Source organism: Myotis myotis, unplaced genomic scaffold, assembly GCF_014108235.1.
Source record: "Myotis myotis isolate mMyoMyo1 unplaced genomic scaffold, mMyoMyo1.p scaffold_m19_p_43, whole genome shotgun sequence".
Taxonomy (NCBI): Eukaryota; Metazoa; Chordata; class Mammalia; order Chiroptera; family Vespertilionidae; genus Myotis; species Myotis myotis.
Window position 1 is genome coordinate 681,748 of NW_023416350.1, and position 26,329 is coordinate 708,076.

General features: G+C 36.8%; 1 protein-coding gene across 8 annotated transcripts in view; it reads left to right on the plus strand.

Annotated features, from left to right (window-relative positions):
* Window positions 1–26,329, plus strand: part of ANAPC1 (anaphase promoting complex subunit 1) — a 110,644-nt gene that overhangs the window by 76,490 nt on the left and 7,825 nt on the right. For 5 of the 8 annotated variants that reach the window (XM_036306752.1, XM_036306756.1, XM_036306757.1 and 2 more), the window contains 16 exons: window positions 586–677; window positions 1,784–1,918; window positions 2,290–2,372; window positions 5,081–5,159; window positions 6,188–6,262; window positions 11,197–11,273; window positions 11,807–11,897; window positions 11,995–12,048; window positions 13,136–13,329; window positions 17,132–17,218; window positions 18,870–18,987; window positions 20,195–20,272; window positions 21,342–21,409; window positions 22,409–22,547; window positions 24,572–24,658; window positions 26,185–26,280. In XM_036306752.1, coding sequence (XP_036162645.1) covers window positions 586–677; window positions 1,784–1,918; window positions 2,290–2,372; window positions 5,081–5,159; window positions 6,188–6,262; window positions 11,197–11,273; window positions 11,807–11,897; window positions 11,995–12,048; window positions 13,136–13,329; window positions 17,132–17,218; window positions 18,870–18,987; window positions 20,195–20,272; window positions 21,342–21,409; window positions 22,409–22,547; window positions 24,572–24,658; window positions 26,185–26,280 — 1,553 coding nt within the window. Of the gene's footprint in view, window positions 1–585; window positions 678–1,783; window positions 1,919–2,289; window positions 2,373–5,080; window positions 5,160–6,187; window positions 6,263–11,196; window positions 11,274–11,806; window positions 11,898–11,994; window positions 12,049–13,135; window positions 13,330–17,131; window positions 17,219–18,869; window positions 18,988–20,194; window positions 20,273–21,341; window positions 21,410–22,408; window positions 22,548–24,571; window positions 24,659–25,476; window positions 25,588–26,184; window positions 26,281–26,329 lie in introns of all 8 variants that reach the window. The other 3 variants (XR_004967221.1, XM_036306753.1, XM_036306759.1) reach the window with 3 other exon arrangements.

The following is a 26,329-nucleotide window of genomic DNA, read 5'->3' on the forward strand; positions in this document are numbered from 1 at the left end:
GTGCCTTGGTTGGAGGCACATCCCCAGTAGGGGCTGTGCAGGAGGCAGCTGGTCAATGTTTCTCTCTCATCGATATTTCTAACTCTCTATCCCTCTCCCTTCCTCTCTGTAAAAAAATCAATAATATATACATAAAAAAAGTTGTATTATAAAAATTTTTTTTCCTATTTCTTAGTAATTAAAAAAAGTCAAACCTAATATTTTGCAGTGTTTTAAAGTTATTGCTCTCAGAGGGAACGTGGGAGAGGGTGGATGGGTGGGAAGAGATCAACCAAAGAACTTATATGCATATATGCATAACCCATGGACACAGACAGTAGGGTGTAAAAGCCTGGGGCAGGGGTGGGGGCATTGGCAGGCTAGAAGAGGTCAACGGGGGAAAAGGAGATATGTAATACTTTCAACTATAAGTATTAAAAATATATCTAAATTTAAATAAATAAAATAAAGGCATTGTTTTTAAATTAGAAAATTACAAGGATCATTTTGGAGTTTTTTTGTAGTAAACAGAAAGTTAACTCTAAAGCTCCTATGAATTAAGATTTTAAAAGGCCACCTTGAACCTCGTTATTTCCTCTTTCACAGGAAGGCCCCCTGGTCCTGAGATGGAATACTGCACCGACAGAGAGTCCTACTCTTTAGCTGCTGGCTTGGCCCTGGGCATGGTCTGCTTGGGGGTAAGCACAGTCTCTGTCTTCCAAGGCTTCAGGGAAGAGGTCTGCGTGTTGACGTGAATATGAATACTGAATCCTGCTCTGCATACTGTGACTTGATTTAAACTAAATCTTAACTTTTTCTTCTCTCTGGATGTTTTTCAAAGTGTTAGATTTGGAAATGGAGAGAAATTGTAGCAGAGTGGGGCTTTAAGATTTCTTTTCCCTGTCTTAGATGGAAGTATTTATGAATGAACTAAGGAATGAGGTTTCTTGTCAAGATTTTAAGACATAAGATGAAGAAGTGTGACAGCCTAATCAGTCAGAAAATAGTGAAAAACGTGTATATGATGGGGAAATTTAAGAGTCTGTATTAGTTACTGGAGAGAAACCATAGCCTTTTCTTGGCTCCCTGGTGTTCATGAGGTCTGGCAGAATGTTGCCAATATAGCGTTTGCTTTGTGATAGAATGCAATACCAAGTTGACCCATTTTTAACCCCGTCCATAAGAAATGGTATAGAATTAGCAAAAGCATTTCATTTCATCCGGCTGACTGTGTCAGCTGGAATGTGGGTCCCTTGAAGAACCACCTATACACTGAAACTAGATTATACAAAACAAGTTAACTGTTAGGTGTTTGAATCTTCACATTTACATGTGAACTAAAGAGGCAGATGATTCAGTGGAAAAGCTTCATAATGGGAATTGACACCTGAATTCTGGTCCTGACCAGGTAGTCCTATCATTTAACTACAGCATTGTCTAGTGGTTATGCAACTCCATAGATTGTGGAGCAAAACTACCTTGAGTCATATCCAGCCCTGCCACTTGCCAGCTGTGTCACCTTGGACTTCACTCTTTGTGCTTCACTTTCCTCACCTATAAAAGAGTAGCTGTTTGATAGAATTGTCATACTAAGTAAGTTCATCTTTGTTAGTGCAATTAACTGTATTTTGAAACCTTTATGTATTTTGTGACATGAAAATATTAACTTGAACATATACTGTAATTTTAATGTGAATTATTAACTCATAACACCCTGTTTTGAAGTTCACTCTTTTCTTTTTCATGTATTATAGGCCTTATTTCCTAAGATTTCCTTTCACATGTCTGTTATTTACTTTTCCAGCACGGCAGTAACTTGATAGGTATGTCTGACCTCAATGTGCCTGAGCAGCTTTATCAGTACATGGTTGGAGGTCATAGGCGCTTTCAAGCAGGAATGCACAGGGAGAAACATAAATCTCCAAGTTATCAAATCAAAGTAAGTCCAAATTAGAGCAGTAATTTTTAAAAATATGTTTTTATTGATTTCAGAGAGGAAGGAAGAGGGAGAGAGAGATAGAAACATCAGTGATGAGAGAGAATCATTGATTGGCTGCCTCCTGCATGCCCTCCACTGGGGATCGAGCCCATAACCTGGGCATGTGCCCTTGACTGGAATCGAACCTGGGACCCTTCAGTCCACAGGCCAACGCTCTATCTACTGAGCCAACCAGCTAGGGCTAGAGCAATAATTTGAAAATAGTTTTTATACCAACCTTACAAATATGTTAATTTTAAGCATAGGCTAATATTCAGAAGGTTTTTATAATAATTCATAACTCTTATGTGAATAATCTTTTCTTTTCATAGGAAGGAGATACCATAAATGTGGATGTAACTTGTCCTGGTGCCACTCTTGCTTTGGCTATGATCTACTTAAAAACCAATAACAGGTAATGCATCTCTGACCCCATTCCTGGCCAGACAGTGTGACTTCCTTTCTGACCTCAGTAGTAAAACTAAAGTATCTTAATGTGTTCATTTCCCATCTCCTAGATCAGTGATGGCGAACCTATGACACTCATTTTTTTGGTTGATTTTTCTTTGTTAAATGGCATTTAAATATATAAAATAAATATCAAAAATATAAATCTTTGTTTTACTATGGTTGCAAATATCAAAAAATTTCTATATGTGACACGGCACCAGAGTTAAGTTAGGGTTTTTCAAAATGCTGACATGCCATGCTCAAAAGGTTTGCCATCACTGTCCTAGATTAACCTGATTTTAATTCTCACAAATAGTACAGTGTTAACGTAAAAAAACCATTGAATCCTGTAAAGAATTTTTGTGAGTTTATTTGAGCCAAACTGTCAACATTTGCCAGGAAGCAGAACCTCAACGAATTGAGATAATGCTCCGAAGAATGGAGGGGTTACATCTGTATTTATACATTTGCAATCAAGGAGGGACGTAGGTGGGTTACATGAAATTCATTGGTGATAGATTAAGGAGGAGGGATAAAGCAAAGCAGGGGAAACCCCTGGGATTGGACACATACTTAGGTGGGTGCAGGATCAATTAACATGATAATGAAGGAATTTGTAGTATCTGTCCTGGCACTCAGCACATTTGGTTGTACCCCAGGGGCTCCTGAAAAGGAAGTTACAAGTTACCCAGACATTTCAAGGGTATGTTATAGTAGATGCAAAAAGACAGGTAGGCTCAGTTAAGGTAAAGGTTGACCTTGTCAGTGAAGATACTGGCCTAGGACAGTGATGGTGAACCTTTTGAGCTCCGCATGTCAGCATTTTGAAAAACCCTAACTTAACTCCGTGTCACATATAGAAATTTTTTGGTATTTGCAACCATAGTAAAACAAAGATTTATATATATATATATTTTTTTAAAAATATATTTTATTGATTTTTCACAGAGAGAAAGGGAGAGAGATAGAGAGCCAGAAACATCGATGAGAGAGAAACATCGATCAGCTGCCTCCTGCACATCTCCCACTGGGGATGTGCCCGCAACCCAGGTACATGCTCCCGACCGGAATCGAACCTGGGACCCTTCAGTCCGCAGGCCAACGCTCTATCCACTGAGCCAAACCGGTTTCGGCAAGATTTATATTTTTGATATTTATTTTATATATTTAAATGCCATTTAACAAAGAAAAATCAACCAAAAAAATGAGTTTGCGTGTCACCTCTGACACGTGTGTCATAGGTTCGCCATCACTGGCCTAGGACATAGCTGCCCACCATAACTGCTTTAGTTAAAGTTTAATTTCAGACCATCCTTTGTGGTTACTTTAAGTCTCTGAGTTTGCAAGACTGCCATTCAGGCCTCCCCTGAGCTTGTCAGGTCAGCATGTGGCCCCTTTTGTCCACAATAGATTATATAGATTTTTATCTAGAAATAATAGAATTTGCTATTTTAATGATTTTTGACAGTATAATTAATTGCCAATCTTTATTCATTTCTGTTTTCTGGTTGCTGTCACTGACTATTAAAAAAAATGCCCAAATTGCTTTTCATTAATTTTGAATGTTGTGAGGACTGGTGAAGCCAGAAATACTTAGCATTATTCTATTCTTTGTTCCTATTTATAAAAATGGTTTCTGCTTACTTTAAGCTTTTCTTGTGACTACACCATCTATCTTCCCAACCCCCACGATTAGTGCTGACACTTGAAAATAGACCTTTGGCATTTATTCTTTTACATTTTGCATAGGAATGTAGGTTGGATAGGAGATATTATACCATGTTTAGCTCTTTTACTTTAAAAAATACACTAACAGTGTGTGTGTGTGTTAATCCTTACCTGAGGATATTTTTTCCATTGATTTTGTTTGTTTTAGAGAGAGTGGAAGGGAGGGAGGGAGGAGGAGAAAGAGAGAGAGATTCTGTAAAAACTCCAAATCAGTGTGAGAGAGATATATCTATTGGTTGCCTCCTGCACCCACCCGACCAGGGTTGGGAATTAAACCTGCAACCCAGGTACATGCTGTTAACCGGGAATTGAACCCTTGACCCTATGGTTTGTGAGCAGACGCTCTGACCATTGTACCACACTGGCCAAAGCAAGAATTTTTTTTTTAATATATTTTTATTGATTTCAGAGAGGAAGGGAGAGGGAGAGAGATAGAAACATCAGTGATGAGAGAGAATCATTGACCAGTCGCCTCCTGCATGCCCCACACTGGATTGAGCCTGCAACCCCAGAGCAAGTGCCCTTGACTGGAATCTAACTTGGGACCCTTCAGTCTGCAAACCAATGTTCTATACACTGAGCAAACTGGCTAGGGCAAGACATTTTTTAATGTTGTAAATTCTTCCTCTTAGGAAAAGTAAATGTATGCAAAATTAACAAAATGGGTCAGAACAGGCATTTGTTCATCTACTACTTGGATAAATGTGTATGTCAATGCTTTCTTGGTACTGGAACAAGGCAGAACTAAACATATCTGCCCTCTTGGAGCTATGTTATTGTATAAGACACATAATGAATGTTATTCTAGTGGTTGTGAAGTACTATGTATGCAAAGAAACAAGGACAGTGGGTGGAGTGGGAAGAAATGTTGTGAAATCTGTCTCGCACTTGTTGATTATCTTGCCTCTTCCTGAGCAATGCACTGTTAACATCTCCCACTAACAGGTCCATTGCCGACTGGCTTCGAGCTCCCGACACTATGTATCTGCTGGACTTTGTGAAACCAGAGTTCCTCTTGCTTCGGGTATGGTCCTTGGCACTTTCTCATTTCTGTTAACATGAGGAGTCTGTATGTGGTGTGCAGGTTTATCTTGCAAATGTACATGTTACTCCAAGGGAACCTTTTACTATTAATTCAATATGCGCATATCATTGACAATGTTCTTTTGAAGTTTCCCACATTTAGCCGTAGGAATGCTGAAAAGGCAGCCACTTTGACATGTAATATTTGGAGTTGACATTTCAGCTCACATTATTGTTATTATTTTTTAATCACCAGAGGATATTTTTTCCATTGATTTTTTTTTAAGAGGCAGTGGGAAGGAGGGAGGAAGAAGAGAGAGAGAGAGAGAGAGAGAGAGAGAGAGAGAGAGAGGAAAAGAGGAAGGGAGAGAGGGAGGAAAGAAAAGAAGGAGGGAGGGATGGAGAGAGGAGGGAGACACATCTATTGGTTGCCTCTAGCTGCTGCTGCTGCTGGTAGATGTGGATTAAACCTGCAACCAAGGTATGTGCCCTTGACCAGAAATAAAGCCCATGACCCTTCTGTCCAAGGGCCGACACTAACCATTGAACAGAACTGCTCAGGGCTCACATATTATTCAAAACTTCCTGTTAAATAGCAAGTGACTGGAGCTTTACCACTGCTTCATTACTAAGGATGCAGTATTACTATTAAGCGTATAAATAATGACAATAACTGTATAACATAACTACCTGAATTATTCCTTCTATAATGTTTAAACTTGTCTGTTTTTAGCCTATGAAAGCCTTGAAATTACGTCGATAGGGGTATGGTTCCTTTCTTTTAAAACGTCCTTTTAGCTTCTCCAGATTTTGATGCCAGTCAACTCAATTTTAGATTTTTGGGTTAAAATCTAAATCATCGGTTTATTTTCATGATTGTCTTAGGTTGATACTATATACTAATTTTATTTTTTGAAATTACCGTCATTTGGGAACTGATTCTAAATTATTCTCTTTAACATTGTCATTGTTATAAAATCTGTGAACTTTGCTTGCTCTAATTAATTCTATCTGTATTACATTTTAAAGACACTTGCTCGATGCCTGATTTTGTGGGATGATATTTTACCAAATTCCAAGTGGGTTGATAGCAATGTTCCTCAGGTAAGTACATATGATAAATATTGTTATACCTTTAATGGCATAAAATTATGATTTCTTATGGACTTTCCAAAACCCCATAAAATACTTCTTCTTAGGAAGGCAATATTGATGATTATGGTATCTCTTGAAAACATAGCAACTTTCATTTTAAGATTGTGTGCTTATGATAGATTAACCTTCCTTTCTGACCCAAGATCCCAAGAAATTGTAGTTTTTAAAAATTAAATATACCAAAGTACCTTAAAGTATTTTTGTCATTTTTATCTGAATTGGTACACATTTATCTAAGATGCTATTATATACTTGTGACAATTTAAATCTCTTATTAATAACTTATTTTAATTACTTTATGACATATTTATTCAATAAGCCAAATCGTTATAAATAAGCAGGCTCCATAATAACTCCAAATCAGATATTATCAATAAATATTACCCTTTTAACCAACAGTCCATTTCTGGTGGTCAGTTCCATTTTACTTATAAAATAAATCTATTTATCCTTGGGAATGCTTGATAGTATTTCCCCTAATATTTGAGTAAGAAAAGGTTCAAAATAAAGAAAGGTTTAAAGAACTTCACAGAAACACCTATATCACCAATTAGATTCTACAATTAATATTTTACTGTGAAAACTCGTTTAACCACATATCTCCATTTTTCCTCTATCCAATCCATCATTTTTAAAATATATTTCAGTTAGTGACAGACAGTACTGAATTTCTCCCTAAATGTTTTAGCATGTGTGTTAATAACTAGAATTTTATATTTCCCCTTTAAGATAAAATTTATGTGCAATGAAATGCACAGATCTTAACTATAGTATTTGATAAGATTTGACTAATGTCTATGCTCATGGAAACAAACCTCCTTCAAAATGAACAGAAGTTCCTTCCTTCCCCTACCCACTCAGTCTGTTCACTCCCTCCCTCCCCCAATGCAACCAGTTTTCTGATGTTTTCCCAAAATAAATTAGTTTGCCTGATGTAGAACTTTATATTGATGGATTCACATGTAGTGTAAACCCTTTGTATAAGGTTTCCTTCACTCAGGATGATTGTGTGATAGTAATGGTTCATTCTATTTATTGTAAGTAGTATTCCATTGTTATTAACTTACCACAGTTTCTTTTTCCATTCTCTTTTGTTGGACATCTGGGCTGGTTCCAGGTTTAGCCATTATGAATCAAGCTACCATAAATAATCTTATATGAATATTTTTGTGCATTTATGTTTAATTTCTTTTGAATAAACATTTAAGATTGGAATTACAGAGGCATAGAATAGATAATGTATTTGGTTTTATAAGAACTGGTGGGTCTTTTCCCAGACTTTGTACCATTTTACACTTTGGCCAACAGTGTTTAAAAGTACTGGTGCTATACACCTCATCCATATTTGATGGTGTTAATCTTTTAAATTTTAGTTATGTTGGTAAATATGTAGTTTCCATTTGTATTTCCCTGCTGACTGATGACAAGGGAACCTTCTCATTTGTTCCTTCATATATTCTTTTGTGTGAAGCGTCTGTTCCTATCTCTTTCCCATTTTTTTAAAAAAAGTTATTTATTTATTTTTTTTTTACTATCGAGTTGCTAGGATTTTTAATATTTCCTGGAAGCCTATTCTTTCTCAGATACATGCTTTGCAGATATTCCTCCCTGTGTTTGGTTTGTCTGTAATGTTTTTGCTGAGCAGATTTTCAAAGTTTGATAATGACTAGTTTATCAGTTTTTTATTTTATGGTTATTGTGTTTTGTGTCCTGTGAAAAAAACATTTGCCTAACTCCAAATCCTAGAGATTGTCTCTTGTTTTTTGTTGTTGTTGTTGTTTTCTTTTTCTTTAAAAACTCCAATGTTTTAGCTTTTGTGTATAGTTTGACATCCATCTCAGAATAATTTTGTTTATGACATAAGGTAGGCATTGAGGTTTTTGTTTTATAAAACTACTAGAGGCCTGGTGTACGGATTTGTGCACCGGTGGGGTGTCTTAGCCTGGCCTGCGCCCTCTCGCAATTCGGGTCCCTTCGGGGGATGTCAGAGGCCCGGTGCACGGATTCGGCTCGATCCCCGTGTCATAGCTACTTGGTCAAACGATCGAATGGTCGGTTAGGCTTTTATATATATAGATGGCTATTGAGTTATACAAACACCATATTCCCTATTGAATTCCTGTGATTTCTTGTCAAAGTCAGGTGAGCACATAAGTGGGTTTATTTATGTGCTCTGCATCTGTTCTTCTAATCTATTTGACAGTCCTTTTGCTGGTATCAAACTCTTGATTACTGTACCTTTATAGTAAGTCCTGAAAGCAAGTATGTATTGCGTATCTGCCATTTTTGTTTTTTTGTAATTTCTTTGAATACTCTAGGTCCTTTGCATTTCCATCTAAAATTTAGAATCAGCTTATCAGTATTGATATGAAAGTCTGATGGATTATAATTGAAATTGTGTTGAATCTATTGGGGTGGAGAACACCTGACCTGTGATCTGTATAAGGCCTGCGAAATCATTTGGTCTGCCCTTGCCAAGGCATTGGGATGAGTTAATTAAATGTTTGACCAAATAGAGCAGGCTAATTATTAAGTTGCTAATTTTGTGTGGCCCTCAAATGATATAAATATTCAAATAGACCTTGGCAGAAAAAAAGTTCTCCACCCCTGCTATAAATAAATGTACGGAGAATAGATAACTAAATAGTTGAGTCTTGTAGTCCAAGAATAGAGAATCCATTTATTTTAGTCCTTTTTTAAGTTTTTTCTCAGAAAAAATCAGGGTCGTCAACAGTTTAATAAGTTTACTCCTAAGTATTTTATATTCTTTTATTATACAGTAAGTGGAGTCTTTATGTAGAATTTTGTTTTCTAATTGCTTGCTGCTATACAACTGATATAAAATATGAAATTGATATTTGTATATCAACCTTTTAACCTGTGGCATTTAAATGCACATATTAGTTAAATAGTTAAAATGGTAAGTATTATGTTAGGTCTATCTTATTGTAATTTTTTCTTTTCAAAAGGACTCCATTCTGTGTGTCTGATGCAGTGTTGTACTGAACGTTGTTTTGGTATTGCCTCTGTGTGTGTGTGGGAGCAATGAACTCTTTACCAAATGTCTGTGCATCCTTCTACTATGAACTCCTCAAAGTCAGCTAGTGTTCTTTTCCATCGTTTTGTTTTTAGCAACTAGTACACACTGGCTAGAGTTCAGTATATTACTGTTACATTGAAAGAGGACAGACTGGTTCAAATTCACTTGGCTAATAAGGGTCGTACTGAAACTAGCTGTAGGACTTCAGATCTTTAAGATTTTGCCTTGGACAGAGGAGTTTGGTGGTCTTTTCTTATTCATTTCCTGTGTGCCTCAACTTGTCCTTGAAGAATTACATTTCTTCCTTTGGTTACTCTTTTATATGATTTAAAAAAAAACACCACTTTAGGAGACGATAGAAAAGGTGACAAGGACCAAATTGAAGAAGGGTCTCCTTCCATACAGTTACTTACATCACAGGTTTAGTGATGCTTTGAAATGGTGTATGATCAATGTGGTGTTATGATAGAGGTGGTACAGATCAGTTATTATAATAATAATAATAATAATAATGGCTAATACTTATAAAGGACTTACTAAGTGCCAGGCATTAATTTTAAGAGGTTTTCGAGTGGATTAAGCCTTCTAATTCTTACAGAAACCTAGAAGGTAGGAACCGCTATTATGCTCATTTACAAGGGAAGCATAGAGCAGTCAAAAAACTTGCCTGTGGTCACACAGCTAATGTGGCTCTGTGGTATTCAAACCTAGGCCCTCAAGCTGCTTTTGAAGACAAAAAAAGAGCTTACAAATGCCTACTGTCAAAATAGAAGCATTTCATTCCTGTATAATGATGTAGTTAAAACACTGTAATTTACATGAATGTTGTAATCAGGTTATCCATATATGTATCACTTTGGAGTTCTATCAGTTTTCAGAATGTCACTCAATTTCTGAATAAATAGTAGTCAACATTAAAAGTATAGATGAGAGGAAGAGCGATGGAAGTAGTTACTAGCTTATATTACACAGCGAGCATAGTTGCTTACCTTATTGAGATTATCAAAGAGCAAAGGTATTTGGAGTTTTTTGATTTGGTGATATTTATTTTAGTTCATAAGAAGTTTGTATCATAAGTGACTTCTGAGTATTTATTGTTTTATTGTAGAAAGCACCCTGTAATGTTATTCTCCTGAGCAGTCTTTGAAAAAGAATAAGAATAAATCTTGAGTTCCTCTGTTCTGTATACTTGCTTTCATATGTTTAGAAAATATGTAGTTTTTTCTTTTTTATTTGTATTTTTTAAGTGAAGCAGATCAAGTCTTTTCTTTGTTGTTAAAGCTAGATAGATATTCTATTTTAAAAAAATTCTTGTTCACTACCTATACTAAAACGAAAGGGATATGTTTCTACATAGTAGTTGCAGATTAACACATTGACAGTTCACTTTAACTCAGGTAATTTAGTGACTTACCTCACTTCACCTTAATGCTAGAAACATCCCATGATTAAGAAGTGTATGTGTCTGAACTGAGTTCTCTCCAAGTGCTTTAACTCTTTCCTGCTGCTTCCCGGCACTCCTGCCCCAATTCTCCTCTACAGCCATCATCTTTATTTCAGCTCACTGGTCTGAAGTATTACTCTGCTATTGATTCAGAATATACTTAAGTCCTCTAGTTTGTGTTCATTCAGTCCAATTCAGTTATTGTTTTTATTGGGCCATCTTAGATTTAAAATTGGGTTGCATGGATGTGAATATAATATAGGCCTTTGAAAATGAAATCGTTTGGCAAAGCTTGTTTTATATAACATGGCCATGATAAGCAGTATATTATTTTCAGGTCATTAAATATTTATTACTTGAATATTAATGTTCAGGTATTCTTGGTTTGTATTTTCACAGATTATAAGAGAAAATAGTATCTCTCTCAGTGAAATTGAATTGCCTTGCTCAGAGGATTTGAATTTGGAAACTTTGTCGTAAGTTATAAAATGAGGAATAGAAACGAGCTATCCTAGCATCTGTCAGATAAATAATAGAAATGCACTCTGTAAGAGCAGTAATGCCCTTAACTTTTGAATAATTCTGAATTCCTTTGTTTCTAACCATTGCTGATTAGATGTTCAGAAAGATGAATTGTTTGTTTGTTTGCTTTTGTTTAGGTTTCTGAAATACAGTGTCCTTGCCCTCAAAAACCAATATTGGAGATTTAACTTATACATACTCCTTTTCTTATCCTTTCCATTAAAAGAATGGCAGTGTTTTTAAAAATTATCTTCTTTTGCTGTATGTGAAACATATGCAGGCAAGAGTGTATTTTATTAGTAAGGGCCACCTGGTGTTTCTGCTGAAGAAAAGGGCATAGGAACCTGCTAATTTAGTAGAGGCACAATTGAGCATCCCCAGAAGAACAGAAACAGAAATAATTACTATTTTTACCCCAAGATACTACTAATAATGAATATTAAGGCAGAATATTGACAATAGTAAATTTCTTGTAATCTTTCTCTAGGCAGGCACATGTCTACATAATTGCAGGAGCCTGTTTGTCCCTGGGTTTTCGATTTGCTGGCTCAGAAAACTTATCAGCATTTAACTGTTTGGTAAGAAGTATCCTAGTTTATTCTGTTCTGTTTCCTTTTTTCTCAAAGCCTCAATATGCTTCCTCTTAACTTTAAATTTTTTCTTTTGATTTTCCAGCATAAATTTGCAAAAGATTTTATGACTTATTTGTCTGCACCTAATGCTTCTGTGGTAAGTTTTTTTCATGATGAGTCTCCTTGGGAGTAAAATTAAACTCAAAGGAAATTCACCAATAATTCAGTTACTTAATACAGGAGTCCTCAAACTTTTTAAACAGGGGGCCAGTTCAACTGTCCCTCAGACCGTTGGAGGGCCGGACTATAGTTTTAAAAAAAACTATGAACAAATTCCTATGCACACTGCACATATCTTATTTTGAAGTAAAAAAACAAAACGGGAACAAATACAATATTTGTATTTGCATGTGGCTGCAGTTTGAGGACCCCTGACTTAATATGTTCTTAATTTCTGTAGTTTGCTTGAATTTAGAATGGGAGATTTGAAGTTTGGTTTATCTTTGCATTTTTGTTCTGGGATATTTAGATGAGAATATGATAATTCTAGAAGGATGCACAGGTCTCTCTCTAATTCTTGTGACAAGAGAATAAATAAGAAAAACCATATTGTCCCCCATTCTGTCTCAGTACTCAATATTGATAATTGCCTTTAAAAATTAGTATTTAGTAAACATGCAGTTGTTTTTGAGGCATTGCTGCTTTATGACAGGAACACTGCAAGATTTTTATTTCTTGCTAAAAACCACACAGATTTATGCAACATTATAATATGAGAAAATTAGAGACATCAAAAAGTCTAAAAGTGGTTAAATAAGTTTGAATATATCTATACATTGTTTTACAATGGAGCTATCAAAACCGTGTTCTAGAAGACTTTGTTGTGAGTGAGATTGCTTATAATAGGTTAAAAAAGGTTAAAAATATTGTGTATAGTAATGTCTCAATTTGAAAAAAAAATGTATATAAATATAGGAAAAGATTTGGAGAAAAATAAAGGCAAACTTTACAGCAGTTCTCTTTGGGTGTTACTATTCCAAGTGATAGTTATTACCTTTTGTATATTTTATTTCCTGAGTGTTCTATATTGAACTTAAATTTCACAATCAGAGAAAATACTTGTTTTTATAGTTTTTTAAAAAGTCATGAACATTTGTTTTTTATTACCTGTTTTTGATAATGAAGAAATGTAACATGGAAGTTGATAATAAAGAAATGTAACAGTCTTCTTTTCATATTTCCAGACAGGTCCTTACAACCTGGAAACATGCCTGAGTGTGGTGCTGCTGTCTCTGGCCATGGTTATGGCTGGCTCAGGGAACCTAAAGGTTTTGCAGCTTTGTCGTTTCTTGCACATGAAAACAGGTGGTGAAATGAACTATGGTTTCCACTTAGCCCATCACATGGCCCTTGGAATTCTATTTCTGGGAGGAGGAAGGTAAATGAGTATATATTTCTTCAATGAAGATCTCATGAACAAGACCTATAAGAGTGACTTATTTTGAATTTGAAGATGAAAATTTTTTATTCTGATTAGCTGTTAGCTTATCTGAAGGCATTAGTACACTTTAAAAGGGGTTTTTAATGGTTTGACCATTAATTTATGCCCTACTTAGTAGAGTTACTGTCCTCATTCTAACATAGTTAGCATCACTGCATTTCTCAGGAGAGTATGAACTTAGCACTTCATTGCTAATCCTCTTGTTCCCCACTGTTTAAGGATTTTACCCTTTTACTAAAGTGCTTTCTCGTAAAAGTCGCGAACACTATAGCCAACAGATTCTATGGGATTTCCTTAGTTTTTAACTTCTCACTCTTTTTCCATTACTGTCATTCCTGACCACCTTATCCTTTTATAAGACTTTCCTGGCTTTTAATGATCTCTGTTGAATAAAAATAAGCATACAAAAAATTGTGCAAATTACAGGAGCACAGCTTAATTAACTACTTGCAATAGTACCATATAGATGAAGATATAGCTCATATCACCTGTTTTCACTCCAGCCATGCCCCTCCTAATCACTGGTACTTTACTTTTGCCCAAAGATAACCACTAATTAGTTTTAGATTGGTTTTACCAGTTTTTAAAATTCAAATAGAATCGTACACTATGTATCTTTTTGTGACTTCTTTTGCTTAATGTTACGTTTGTGAGATTCATCCCTGTTGGATATTGGTCATGTTTCAGTGTTGTTGAATTCCTGTATGATAGGAATCAATAGTCACAGTTACTGATTTACTCTGCTGTTGGTGGACATACTGTGTTATTTCCAGTGTGGGGCTACTCTGAGTAATACTCTTATGTCTATTCTTATACTTGTCGTTGATTTGTTATATATAGATCTATGAGTGGAATTGGGTCAAAGGGTGTATAGGTATGATCAATTTCAGTAGACAGTGCCTTCAGTGCTCCTATGTGTTCATATCCTGTCACATGTTCATCAGTACCTGTGATGTTCTAGTTGCTCCCCATTCTTGTAAACACTTGCTAGTCACCCTAATTTTAGCCTTCTGGTAATAATACCTCATTGTGGTTTTAATTTCCTTTTCCCTGAAATGATAATGACCAACTAGAAATCTCCTTGTGTAATGTTCAAATCTCTTGATACTTATTTTCATATTGGTTTATTTGTTTTTCAAATTTTATTTGTGGTAAAATACCATAAAATTTGCCACCTTAAGTATTTTTAAATATACAGTTCAGTAGCATTAAGTATATTCACATTTTCATCTTGCAAAACTGAAACTTACAGACACTTTATATAACAACTCCTCTATTTCCCCTTATCCCAGCCTCATTCAACCTCTATTCTTCTTTCTGTTTCTATCAAATTGTCTACTCCATATTGGTTTATCATTGTGATCCTGAGGCCTTGGTCAGTTTTGTATGTTGTAGTTATCTCCTCCTACTCTTTGGCTTGCCTTTTAACTCTCTTAATGATATCTTTTGATGAGCAGAATTATTATTTTTTTGATTTGTACTTTTTTGTCCTATTTGTCTTCCAGAAGTTTTTTTAGCTTTTCTATTCATTAGCATTTAAAATCTACCTGGAACTGATTTTTCTGCATTTCTCCCCCCCCCCCCCCCCCAACTGATGGCCTCATGCTATTGAGAAGTTTATCCTTTTTCATTCTTCTGCAGAACCACCTTTGTTATAAATTAAGTGTTCACATACTTGTGTTTATTTGTGTGCTGTTATGTACGATTGGTCTATGTATCTATTCTTGCACCAGTACCACACTGTCTTAATTATTGTAGTTTTGTAGTGGTTCTTGATGTATGGTAGAGGAAACCCTCCAAACTGGGATTGATTTCTCAATAGTGTATTTTCTGTTCTTGGCGCTTTTCACTTCCATATCAGTATTGGAATTTGTTTGTGATTTTCACACTAAATAAGCTGATAAAATGTTGATCAGAATTGCACTGAGTCTCTCCATGGGTTTGGAAGGAATGGAAATCTGTTACAGTGTTGAGTCTTCCAGTCTGTGAATGTGATGCATCCCAGCACTTAGCTCTAGTGTGTGTGACCTTGGTTTACTGACATGTTTTCTAAAGTCACGTAGGTTTATTTGTCCTCTTTTTTAAGACTGAAGTAAACATTGGAACTTGCCTTTCCAGAGCATAGAAAGCAGAGGTTATCAGAAAGGTTGCATGCCCTTTGAACAGGCTTTGTACACTTGTTCTTTCTTTAATTGTATAGAATTAAGAATGGCTGTAGAAATATTAGTATAAATATTCTTATTTCATCATTTTTGAAAGACTATTTTCCTTTCAAAATAAGATCCTACATTGATTTTAATCTCTTATTCAATGCCATCTTTCACCATTCCGTACTGTACAGCCCTACTTGGTCTTTCATGTTGAGTAGGTTTTCTCCCAGGCTGCCTCTGCTCTTTTAGTGATTCCTGGTCGTTTCATGGTTATGTGTACTCTGTGACAACATTTACGCTTATAGTACAGCTACGCCCTTACATTCAATGTCAAAATTCCTGACGTTAATAGCCAACATTTGGATTTTAGTTTTATTGTAATGGTAAGGAGAAAATGGCCTATTTTATGCACCTGTCAAATATTTTCTTACTTAAATTTTGAAATCTTTTCTTTCTAAATTCATTAAATATGTGTGTATGATAAATGCTAAGTTCTTACTTGTTACCCTAATTTAAAGACAGGCAGGAACAGTGGTTGGAGGGTGTGTGTGTGTGTGTGTGTGTGTGTGTGTGTGTGGATGGAATAAAATATGTTTGTATATTAAGTAGCTTCAACAGTGGTTTTATGTGATGTCTTGTACCATCTTTATTTTAAAATATTTGTAAGAAAAACTCCAGAACTTTAGACTAACCTGCCTGTTTGCCATGCTGAATTTGAACAACATTAAAATAATTTGGAAGATTTTACTTTACTAAGAGTATGTGGCTTTTATAAAATAAGTTTATCATTGATAATGAAAAACCATTTTTATTTTGAGAAGTAGTTGTTTACACAATCATTGCAACTTTTTAATACTAACTTTTTCCTTTTTCACTGAGTTAAATATTCTATGGAAATGCTCATGCTTTACAGAAATAGAAATTTTAGATACCCAGTAAAAACCTTGTATATTTAAAAGTAATGTTCATAATTTTAAAAATAGCTATCTATAAAACTGGAGAAGAAGGGCGTGTACTTTATACATGACTTTTTAAATGTCCATAATCTCTAGGATTGCATTCATGGTCCACAGTACAATGCTATTTTAGGTTAAGGCTTTGCTTATTAGTTCAAATTTTGTAATTTAGCATTTGTGGGATATTGCTTCTGCTTTAAGTAGTGCATGATCTTGAAGTAGTTTGCATACTTACTAAGAAGTGAAATTTTCACAGCATTGACATGTATTTTCTTTTTTTTTTTTTTTAAATATATTTTATTGATTTTTTACAGAGAGGAAGGGAGAGAGATAGACAGTTAGAAATATCGATGAGAGAGAAACATCGATCAGCTGCCTCCTGCACATCTCCTACTGGGGATATGCCTGCAACCCAGGTACATGCCCTTGACCGGAATCGAACCTGGGACCTTTCAGTCCGCAGGCCGATGCTCTATCCACTGAGCCAAACCGGTTTCGGCGACATGTATTTTCAAGGCCTTGCCATTGGTATGCCTTGCCATAATAAATACTCCAATAGCTGGTTTTCAAGAATGCTGTGAAAGTTTGACAGTATCATTAATTATGTCTGTACTGCCTGAATTTATCTCCCAGGTACTCGCTGAGCACCTCAAACTCCTCCATTGCTGCTCTCCTCTGTGCCCTTTACCCACACTTCCCAGCTCACAGCACTGACAATCGGTGAGTCCAGTAATTCTGACCCACATGATCTCTCTGCAACTCTCTAAGGGGATAATTTGGTCGTGTTTGGGTTCTAGGAACTCATTTCCAAATTAACTTTATTGTGTTCTTGAACTTAGTTATCTTTCGGGCTATTTTTTAAAGTTTCTCTTACAAAGTATTAGACCAGAAGAGAACTTTGGACATCTGATTATTGGTTTGTCTTTCATGGTACTTCAGTCACTAGAATTGCTCTAGACCTGGAAGTAGACTGCCAAGGTTATCTTTAGGGAAAATTTGATCCAAGAGGAGCTGAAGATGATATATTTTGTGCTATAATTAATTCCAAGAGAGAAATTTGTCTGATTTAGTGGCAATGTCTATATGAATCACTTTTTTCTCTCTTTTACATGAGTGCCAAGAAGTTTTATATAAATGACATGGGAAGGACAAGAAAAGCAAAATGAAGCAAAAAACCAGTCAATTTAAAAGTGGTAGCGAGCAGTAAATCTTAAACACATAGGAGTAGTCTGACAATACAAACACTTTGCCTTCAGAGCACAAGAAACCAATTTCTCTAGACATCAGGTATAGCATGGCGTAAGGGAGGGAAGTAGCTGCTTGCACCCCATGACATTTGAGATGACCAGTGTGCTCAACTGAAGGCACCCCAGCCACCCAGGGATGAAGCCTCATTGTGGAGCAAAGCCATCACTTTAAACTGCTTTGTAGCCCATAGCACAAGTTCTTTTACAAAGTGGCCTGACACGAAGCCCACACTTTAATGATAGGTGGTGCGTAAGAACATTATTGTTAAGTAATATAAGTTAGGAAAGTCATTATGGTCAGCTATTGGTGAGAGTATAGTGGAAAACCATACACATTACTGGTTATATTATAAGTTGGTTTAGCTGTTTAAAAAAAAAGCAATTTGGTGTTAAGCACTAAGAACCTTTATATAACTGATAAATAGTAGTTTTTTTCTGGCCATGATTGATTTTATTTCAAATAGTTTTGTAGAGGTGGGTAAATTTTAGTGGGAAGGGGGAGGGTATTGCTATAACTAAAATTTAAAATATAATGAGGTTTCATTTTATCCTTTTTTTCTGGGATCTTGAAATATAAAAGCTTTCTTTGTGTGTTTAAATTCTAAGATATAAATTTTAAAAAATATTGTCATAATCTCACCCATTATTTTTTGGTGTAACATCCTTGTAGGAGAGCTTTCCTGTCTGAGGAAGCTGGCACTCTTTATTCCCCCTTCTTCCCTACGAGTACTTAAGGAAAAAATAAGAACTGAAAATAAATAGCTTAGGAGGGGAAAAGGGATGCCTGTTTTGAGCAGCAAAGGATATTTGAAATCTGATTTTATAAATGATCAATTTATTACTACATATTTTCATGTTAGGTAAATTTTACAACCCTATAAAACCTTGTAACTGGAAACTCAAGTAAAGAGTTCATTGGTAAAGGACCAAATATCTATAATTTTTTAAAAAATTTCTCCATGACATTTTAATTGGATTTTCTTATTTTCCTTCAGGATAACTGTCATTGGAAGAGAGCATGCTAGCGTCTTTCTGGTTCAGTCTGTCGGCCACAGCAGAGTGTAGAGCTCGAGCTGTTGCTGTTGTCACCTGTTGGTTACCTCCTGTCTGTTTTCTGTGAACAGGTATCACCTCCAGGCTCTGCGGCACCTGTACGTGCTGGCTGCAGAACCACGGCTGCTGGTGCCTGTGGATGTGGACACAAACACCCCCTGCTATGCCCTCTTAGAAGTTACCTACAAGGTAACACTTTCACCTGTCATTTATTTGTAATTTTACTACCACTCATTCATCTTTGCAGGTCAAAGTATTTCAGAAGTGTCCTTTAAAAAATGACAGTAATGAGTTGAACTCTCATAAAAACTGAAGCCTCCACAGTTCTCACACATCCTGCCAGCCAGCCAGGCTCATTTACAGTCTGTGAGTCTAAACTCTTAGAGATCAGCAGCTGCCCTTCCATACTCAGAGCTTGTTTGAAAGTGTCCCTGTTAACTGTATGTGGCTGGTGGTAGTGTTCTAAAAAATGAACTGAGTTGGAACTGTTGTAAGATTGGTTAGCAAAGGGCATGAAAGCCCACAGTCCTGTATTTGAGAAGAGATCTTTGATTTAGATGCAGGTCTAGATTACACATAATGTATCTTTCATTCAGAAATGATTGAGTACCTTTTATGTGTCAAAATTATGCTAGGCTCTGGGATACAAAATATGACATTGTCATATTTTTTGTCCACCATTGGGGAGCCAGGCATGGGTGCTGTACGAATAGAGTGGTAATCAGAGGTATGCATGGGTTGCAGGGGGAGCAGAGAAGTGCTCCATCTATCTCTGGGGGGTTAAGAGCAGCAGGACAGGAGGACAGTTAAGGCCACCACTGTGTTTGGGCTGAGATGTGCCAACCGCAGGGACATGGTCCCAGCAGAGAAGACAGCATGAGGCCTGTCAAGTGCAGACTGGCAGTATCGCCAGCATCGGAGTGCAATGCTCCACGTGATAAAGGTGGTGTGGACCCCCAGTGGGTTGTAGGCTTGAGCTTTTTGAGACTTGAGTATCAGAGGATGTTGTGCTATTTGATAGTCTGTACACACTGCAGGGCAGGAGAAGTGTAGAGTGGAGATGTTTCTTCTTTGTAGCTCCCCCTAACTTAGTGATTTCCAACTAAGTGTGCCGCAAGAATTTTCAAAACATGCGATACCTGACTATTTAGAGGTCAGGTGCACGGACCTCTTTTCCCTTAGATTGTCAAATTTTAAAAATGACTACAGCCAATACAACAATAGCAGTCCGGGGTGAACGAATAAAAATTATACCTATTTTTTTGTCAGATTGGCAAAAAATATGTTTGGGTGTGCCATAGAATTTTAGTAAATAGTTTCTGTGTGCCATGAGATGGAAAAGGTTGAAAATCATTGCCCTAACTCTATCGTGAATGTGGCTCTTGTATTTGTGAAGGGCACTCAGTGGTATGAGCAAACCAAAGAAGAACTGATGGCTCCCACCCTTCTTCCCGAGCTCCATCTTTTAAAGCAGGTAAGTTGGGTATGACTTAGGGAGGTCTATCCAAGGGATAAAGTCACCAGAGCAGCATACCATAAAAAATAGTTACACAAAATCCTTAGCTTTCTCTGTGTTTTTTTGTTTTGTTTTCTTTCCAAATGAGTAGGTTTAATGCCAGGTGGTACAGAATCGGGGTAGAAGACTGAAGAACACATTTTGGCAGGATTCTGGGCTGGGTTTACTCTGAGCTCACAGCTAAGGCTGAAATGGCAGAGAAGAACTAGAGAGCCACTGCATGATTATTATTTATTACAAAAGTTTATTCTTAAATGTACTATAGGCTCTAAGAGAGCACATCATTCTAGCGATAGGTGGCAGCAGATATTATGACAGGGAATCCAGATGTTAAAACAGAAATGGAGTTAAGGATCACCATTGCCCTCGGCCTAAGGAGCAGCTCACTTTTTTGCTAGATTTCTTAAAAAAAAAAAAAAAGTTCCTATTAACTTTTTAGGGAGAGAGAGAAACATCTATGTGAAAGAGAAACATTGATCAGTTGCTTCCTGCACCCTGACTGGGGTTCAAACCAGCAACCTGGGTATATGCCCTGACCAGGAATAGAACTGGCAACCTTTTGGTGCACAGGATGGTGCTCAACCAACTGAGCCACACCAGAGTTTGCCAGATTTTTAAATTCTACATGTAACCAGGGAACCTTTCCCACGCCTTTGATTTTAGCTCCTTGAGTTTCTTCACCTCTTTTTGCTTCTGCTTGAAAGCCTTGCCATCCTCATCCATCTCTTTGGCCTGCTTCTTGCCACCTTCATAGGCAGACACGGTGCCTGCTACCCCTTTCCTGCTTTCTGCAGGAAATAGAAAAGCAGTCCCAGGAGGTGTCATGGGGAGTTGGATGGCCTTTGCTGGTGGGTTAGATGGCCTCAGAACATGACTCACACACACCTTTGGAAATGGAGTTTGTTAACCTTTCAATATCTCTTTCCAGTCCAGTTATTCTTATTTCTTCTGTGAACCATGGGTTTCATTTTGTCAGACTAGCACTTTTTCAGCATTGGGTTGACTGTATTTATATTTGTCTTGGCAGATTAAAGTTAAAGGTCCACGATACTGGGAACTGCTCATAGATTTAAGCAAGGGAACGCAGCACTTAAAGTAAGTCTATTGAATTTCTCAGACATATCTGTAAAGTGAATAGAAGCACATGGGAAGACATAAATTACAGATGAATATCTAGAATGGTTCTTGTCATCCTTCTATCTCATTCAGAACAATATCTTTGAAACATTTGTGTGAGAAAGTGAAAATTTTAATTTAGAAATAAAACCTTAAATGTTTATGTTTATTCATTGAGAAACTTGAAGTGACTTAAATTGGGGCAGTAATGGAACTGTAGTTGGAGCAATAATGAACGATTTAGTTTAAGAAAATAAGGCTGATGTGTATGCCCACAAAGGGAGCTTGATGACAGTTGAGTTGATGTTTGTCAGATGACATTTCCGTTGCATCTTTTTACCTTCTCTTGTTAGATTGTTGTCATAAAATTAAGCTTATGATAGACTGGTTGTGGGTTGAAATCACCATATGTAAGTAATTCTTTAATGAATAGTGAATGTTAATGTAATAGTTTTATACCTATGGCGATATGTAAATTAAGTCTTTATATTTCCAGAAAATTTAACAAGCTTGCAAAAGTTTTTATAATTTTAGTCTCATTTTCCATTTCCTCCCAACTTTCTATATAATAGCTGTATTCTGTGTTGTTCTGTCTTTAGATTTGCAGCTTTATTTTCTTTTTGCTGCAACCAGTCAGTAGTGATTTGGTGCTTCTGTGTCGGACTCATAGGACTCAGGGATAGAGAGAACATGAAGACGTGTCAGATAAAATACTGCCTTTGAAGCTCACTCCTGAGGACAGTCGGGATGCCTTCTTATTTAACAAGTTCTGTGAATCTAAACACCAAAGAAAAACAGAGCTTTATTTTGGCTTTCTTGTAGGGACTGGTTTGATTTTAGGCACAATAAATAACCATATATCTTAGTGGAAAATGGTCAAGATTTCATCTCATGGGAACATGGTGTTGGGAAACATGAAGTTTTAAGCAAGAGCTGCCAGCAATACCTCATATTAAGTTCATTCTTATTTCCTTTCAGGTCGATCCTTTCCAAGGATGGGGTTTTATATGTGAAGCTTAGAGCAGGCCAGCTCTCCTACAAGGACGATCCAATGGGATGGCAGAGTCTGTTGGCCCAGACGGTTGCTAACAGGAACTCGGAAGCTCGGGCTTTCAAGGTAGTGTGGCTTGGTAAAAACTGAAGGAGAGGGGAGAGTTCCACATTCCTCTGGCCCACCTAAAAACTTACTTCTGTGATAGCACTGATGGTATGGTGTAGATGGACCTGTTTCCTCTCATCACTGCAGAGTGTAAGGAGTGAATGACCCTTCCGCTGCTTTAAGTGGCAACCATAGTAAAATATGGGCCATGCGCCGGACTCTAAGGATGATTCACATCTAACGGCAAGGATAGTCACAATATATCTTAACGCTATAAAAATATTTAGTTTGCCCTAGCCGGCTTGGCTCAGTGGATAGAGTGTCAGCCTGCGGACTGAAGGGTCCTAGGTTCAATTCCAGCCAAGGGCACATGCCTGAGTTGCCGTCTCGGTCCCCAGTAGGGGGCGTGCAGTAGGCAGCCGATCGATGATTCTTTCCCATCACTGATGTTTCTATCTCATTCTCCCTTCCTCTCTGAAATCAATAAATTAAAAAAAAAAATAAAAAAAAATATTTAGTTTAATAATTTCACTTATTAATCCTCCACTCTGTCAAGATTTACTTAATTCATGGCAAAAATATAAAAATATTTTTGCAGGATAGCACTTGGTACCATTTTTAAATTTGTATTTGTTGCTTATATCTTGGTGAAGATAAGATGGTGACAGGTTTAGCCTTATTTTATTGGCCTTATCCTCCAAGTATCTGAATGCTAACACAGTAGTATTTGGAATGAATAAATGGTTAAAGGGTATACGAAGCAATCTCATTCCCATGGGGCCAGTGCATATTTTGCTGAAGTCAAATAAGCTTCCACACTGGAAATATATCCCATGATCTACCATCAGAATTTCAGAATTTAACTCAGTTTTCAGGAATTCCATGAACAAATATGTTTCTACGGGAGATACATCAGAAGCCGTGTAAAGATGTCAGGACCCCTAAGGATAGTTACATACAGCAAAAACATGGCACACAGACTGGCTCAGTGGCAGCAGAGGACTGAGAGTCCGTCTTTGTTTTTCTAAGTAAGGAGTTAGCAGTTTATTTTAACTCAACTCATGTTTCATTTTAGGTCAGTTACGTATGGCTAAATACAAAAGTTCCCCAGGTTTAAATAGATACAGTTAACATCAGGGAATGTTGTTTGTCACTATTTGATAGGTTGTCTAAGAAATGCCTTTGTAGGACTTTTGGACAAAGTTTAACTTAATTTATTAGCACTGTTGCTTCTTATATTAATTAGAGCCCATCTCAAAGACCCTAATCCAGTTTGTGAAGAAAATAGGTACATTTAGACTTGAGTTTGAATGGGGAAAGTGTATAACAATTAAAAGACATCTCAATTTTCTGCCTTCTGGGAGTTCAGAAGTAAAATATAAACCCTTAGTGGAAAATGATAACATGTAATATACATTCATATTTCATTTTCAGTTTTGAACCTTGGGAAATACTCTTTTCTTTTTCCCTTCTAATTTACTATGTTAACCTTCTTTGAGTGTGCAGGTCAGTGTTATAAGTACATTCGTATTGTATAGTCATCACTTCCATCTCCAGAACTCCTTTCATCTTGCAAAATGGAAACTTTGGCTCCATTAAAGAGTAACTCCCCACTTTCCATCCCATCCCCAGCCCTTGGTAACCTCCATTCTACTTTCTGTCTCTATGATTTTGAAGACTTATTATCTCGTGTAAGTGGAATGATAGATCCAGTATTTTTCTTTCTGCAAGTGGCTTGAGTGGCATTTCCCTCCCATACCTTTTCTGCAACAATCTAGTTTGCTTTTCAGTTAGTCAATGAATGAGGTGAAAGCCTTTTTTGGGGGTGAGTTGTGTAAGAAAGACCTGCTTATTATTGGCCTTTTGCTTTCTTATAACTCCTGAGAACAGGTTGATGAAACTCTAGCAAGTTTGTAGAATCTTGGGTTTTGTGGTATCATTGAAGAAAAATGAGGTAGATTTCTTAAAACTGCATACGTTGCCATTTGAAGCATAAAGGAAATGATCCTTTGATCTTATATTTCTTGTTATTTAATTTTTAGCCTGAAACAATTTCAGCATTCACTTCTGATCCAGCACTTCTGTCATTTGCTGAGTATTTTTGCAAACCCACTGTGAACATGGGTCAGGTATGCATTATATGATTTGCTTATATTGTTTGTTATTATGTCTATCAGTGGATGCCACCAAGAAAATCTATAGTACCCTTACAAAGTCTAAAACTATAAAATTTAGTAATTTCCTACCTTGATAGAAGAAGCAAGTTAAAATTTTGAAGACACTAATTTTAATAGGTGATGTAACTTTCTTATGTCTGTTCTTACACTGATTTATGTTTTCAGTGTTTACAAACCTCTTATATTTATGCAATTTTATTTTATTTCCTGTGTATTTTATAACCCTTCTTTCTGTTGACCATAAAACTGTTCTCTTCAGGATTCACAGGTTGCCCAGATCACTGATTTATTCAATAGTTGCAGATGGCAAAGACTCGATGTAGAATTAGATGATCTGGGATTGATGGCCAATTGCCAACAAGAGTGTGTGTGGCCTTAAAAAAAATTTTAACCTCTCCAAGAGGCAGTTACCTCATTTTTAAAAGTGGGATTAAAAGAGAACCTACCTTACATTCTTGTTTAGAGGGTAAAGTGGAATAACCTGTACCCTCTAATTTATTGAATCTTTACTGTATTCAGGCATACATTGGAGGTTTTGTGGGTTGGGTTCCAGACCACCGTGATGACACAGGTGCCATAGTGACGTGGGTCTCATGGTGATGTAGGTCATCATATTTTTGCTGGAGGAGGGTCTTGTGTTCAATTCATAAAAAAGTGCAACACCTGTGAAGCACAGTAAAGCAAGTACAGTAAAATGAGGGATGCCTGTATTAGACACTCTGCTCAGTACTTCATGTAATTTTCTCATTTAATTCTCACCCTGAGGGTAGGTACTTTATCATTCGGGGTTTACAGATGAGGAAACTGCCACTCAGAGATGTCACATGCTCAGGATCGCAACTAAGTAAAGACCGGGCACTGCATCAAAGGCCACAGGACTCGTACGTGCCCTTAACCTCAGCTGGGTGTGACTTTGCTGCCTCCCCCAGACTTGTTCCACTTAGTGTTTCTACTACATCTTTGGGTGCTGGGTTCCCTTTTTGGATCCTGCCCTTGCCAGCACAACCCAAGGATTGATTCACTTCTCTCCTTCATAGCACTTACATCCATAACTGTCCCTTGAGACTTAATTTTGGTTGTATTTTATTGATGTTTAATGTTGCTAGTTCTGTGATTTTATAAAGAGCCAGCTGTTTTACCCTTTTCTGTTATTCACTGCAGAGCTTAAGAATGGACCATGTAGCCTGGCCAGTGTGGGTCAGTGGTTGAGCATTGACCTATGAGGTCACAGTTCAATTCCCCATTAGGGCACATGCCCAGGTTACGGGCTCAATTCCTGGTAGAGGGTGTACAGGAGGCAGCCAATCAATGATTCTGTCTCATTATTGATGTTTCTCTCTCTCCCTCTACCTCCCTCTCTGAAATCAATAAAAATATATTAAAAAAAAGAATGGGCCATTTAGTTGGTATACAGTTGTTCTTGATTTGATTCTGGAATGTACACTGATGTGTTACAAACAGCTTCTGATTTTTCACAGAAGCAGGAACTTCTGGATCTGTTTTCTTCAGTGCTCTACGAGTGTGTTACTCAGGAGACCCCGGAGATGCTGCCTGCATACATAGCAATGGATCAGGTGTGGTTCCGAAACCTATTTCACTTCTGACGAGACGTATTCTGAACGG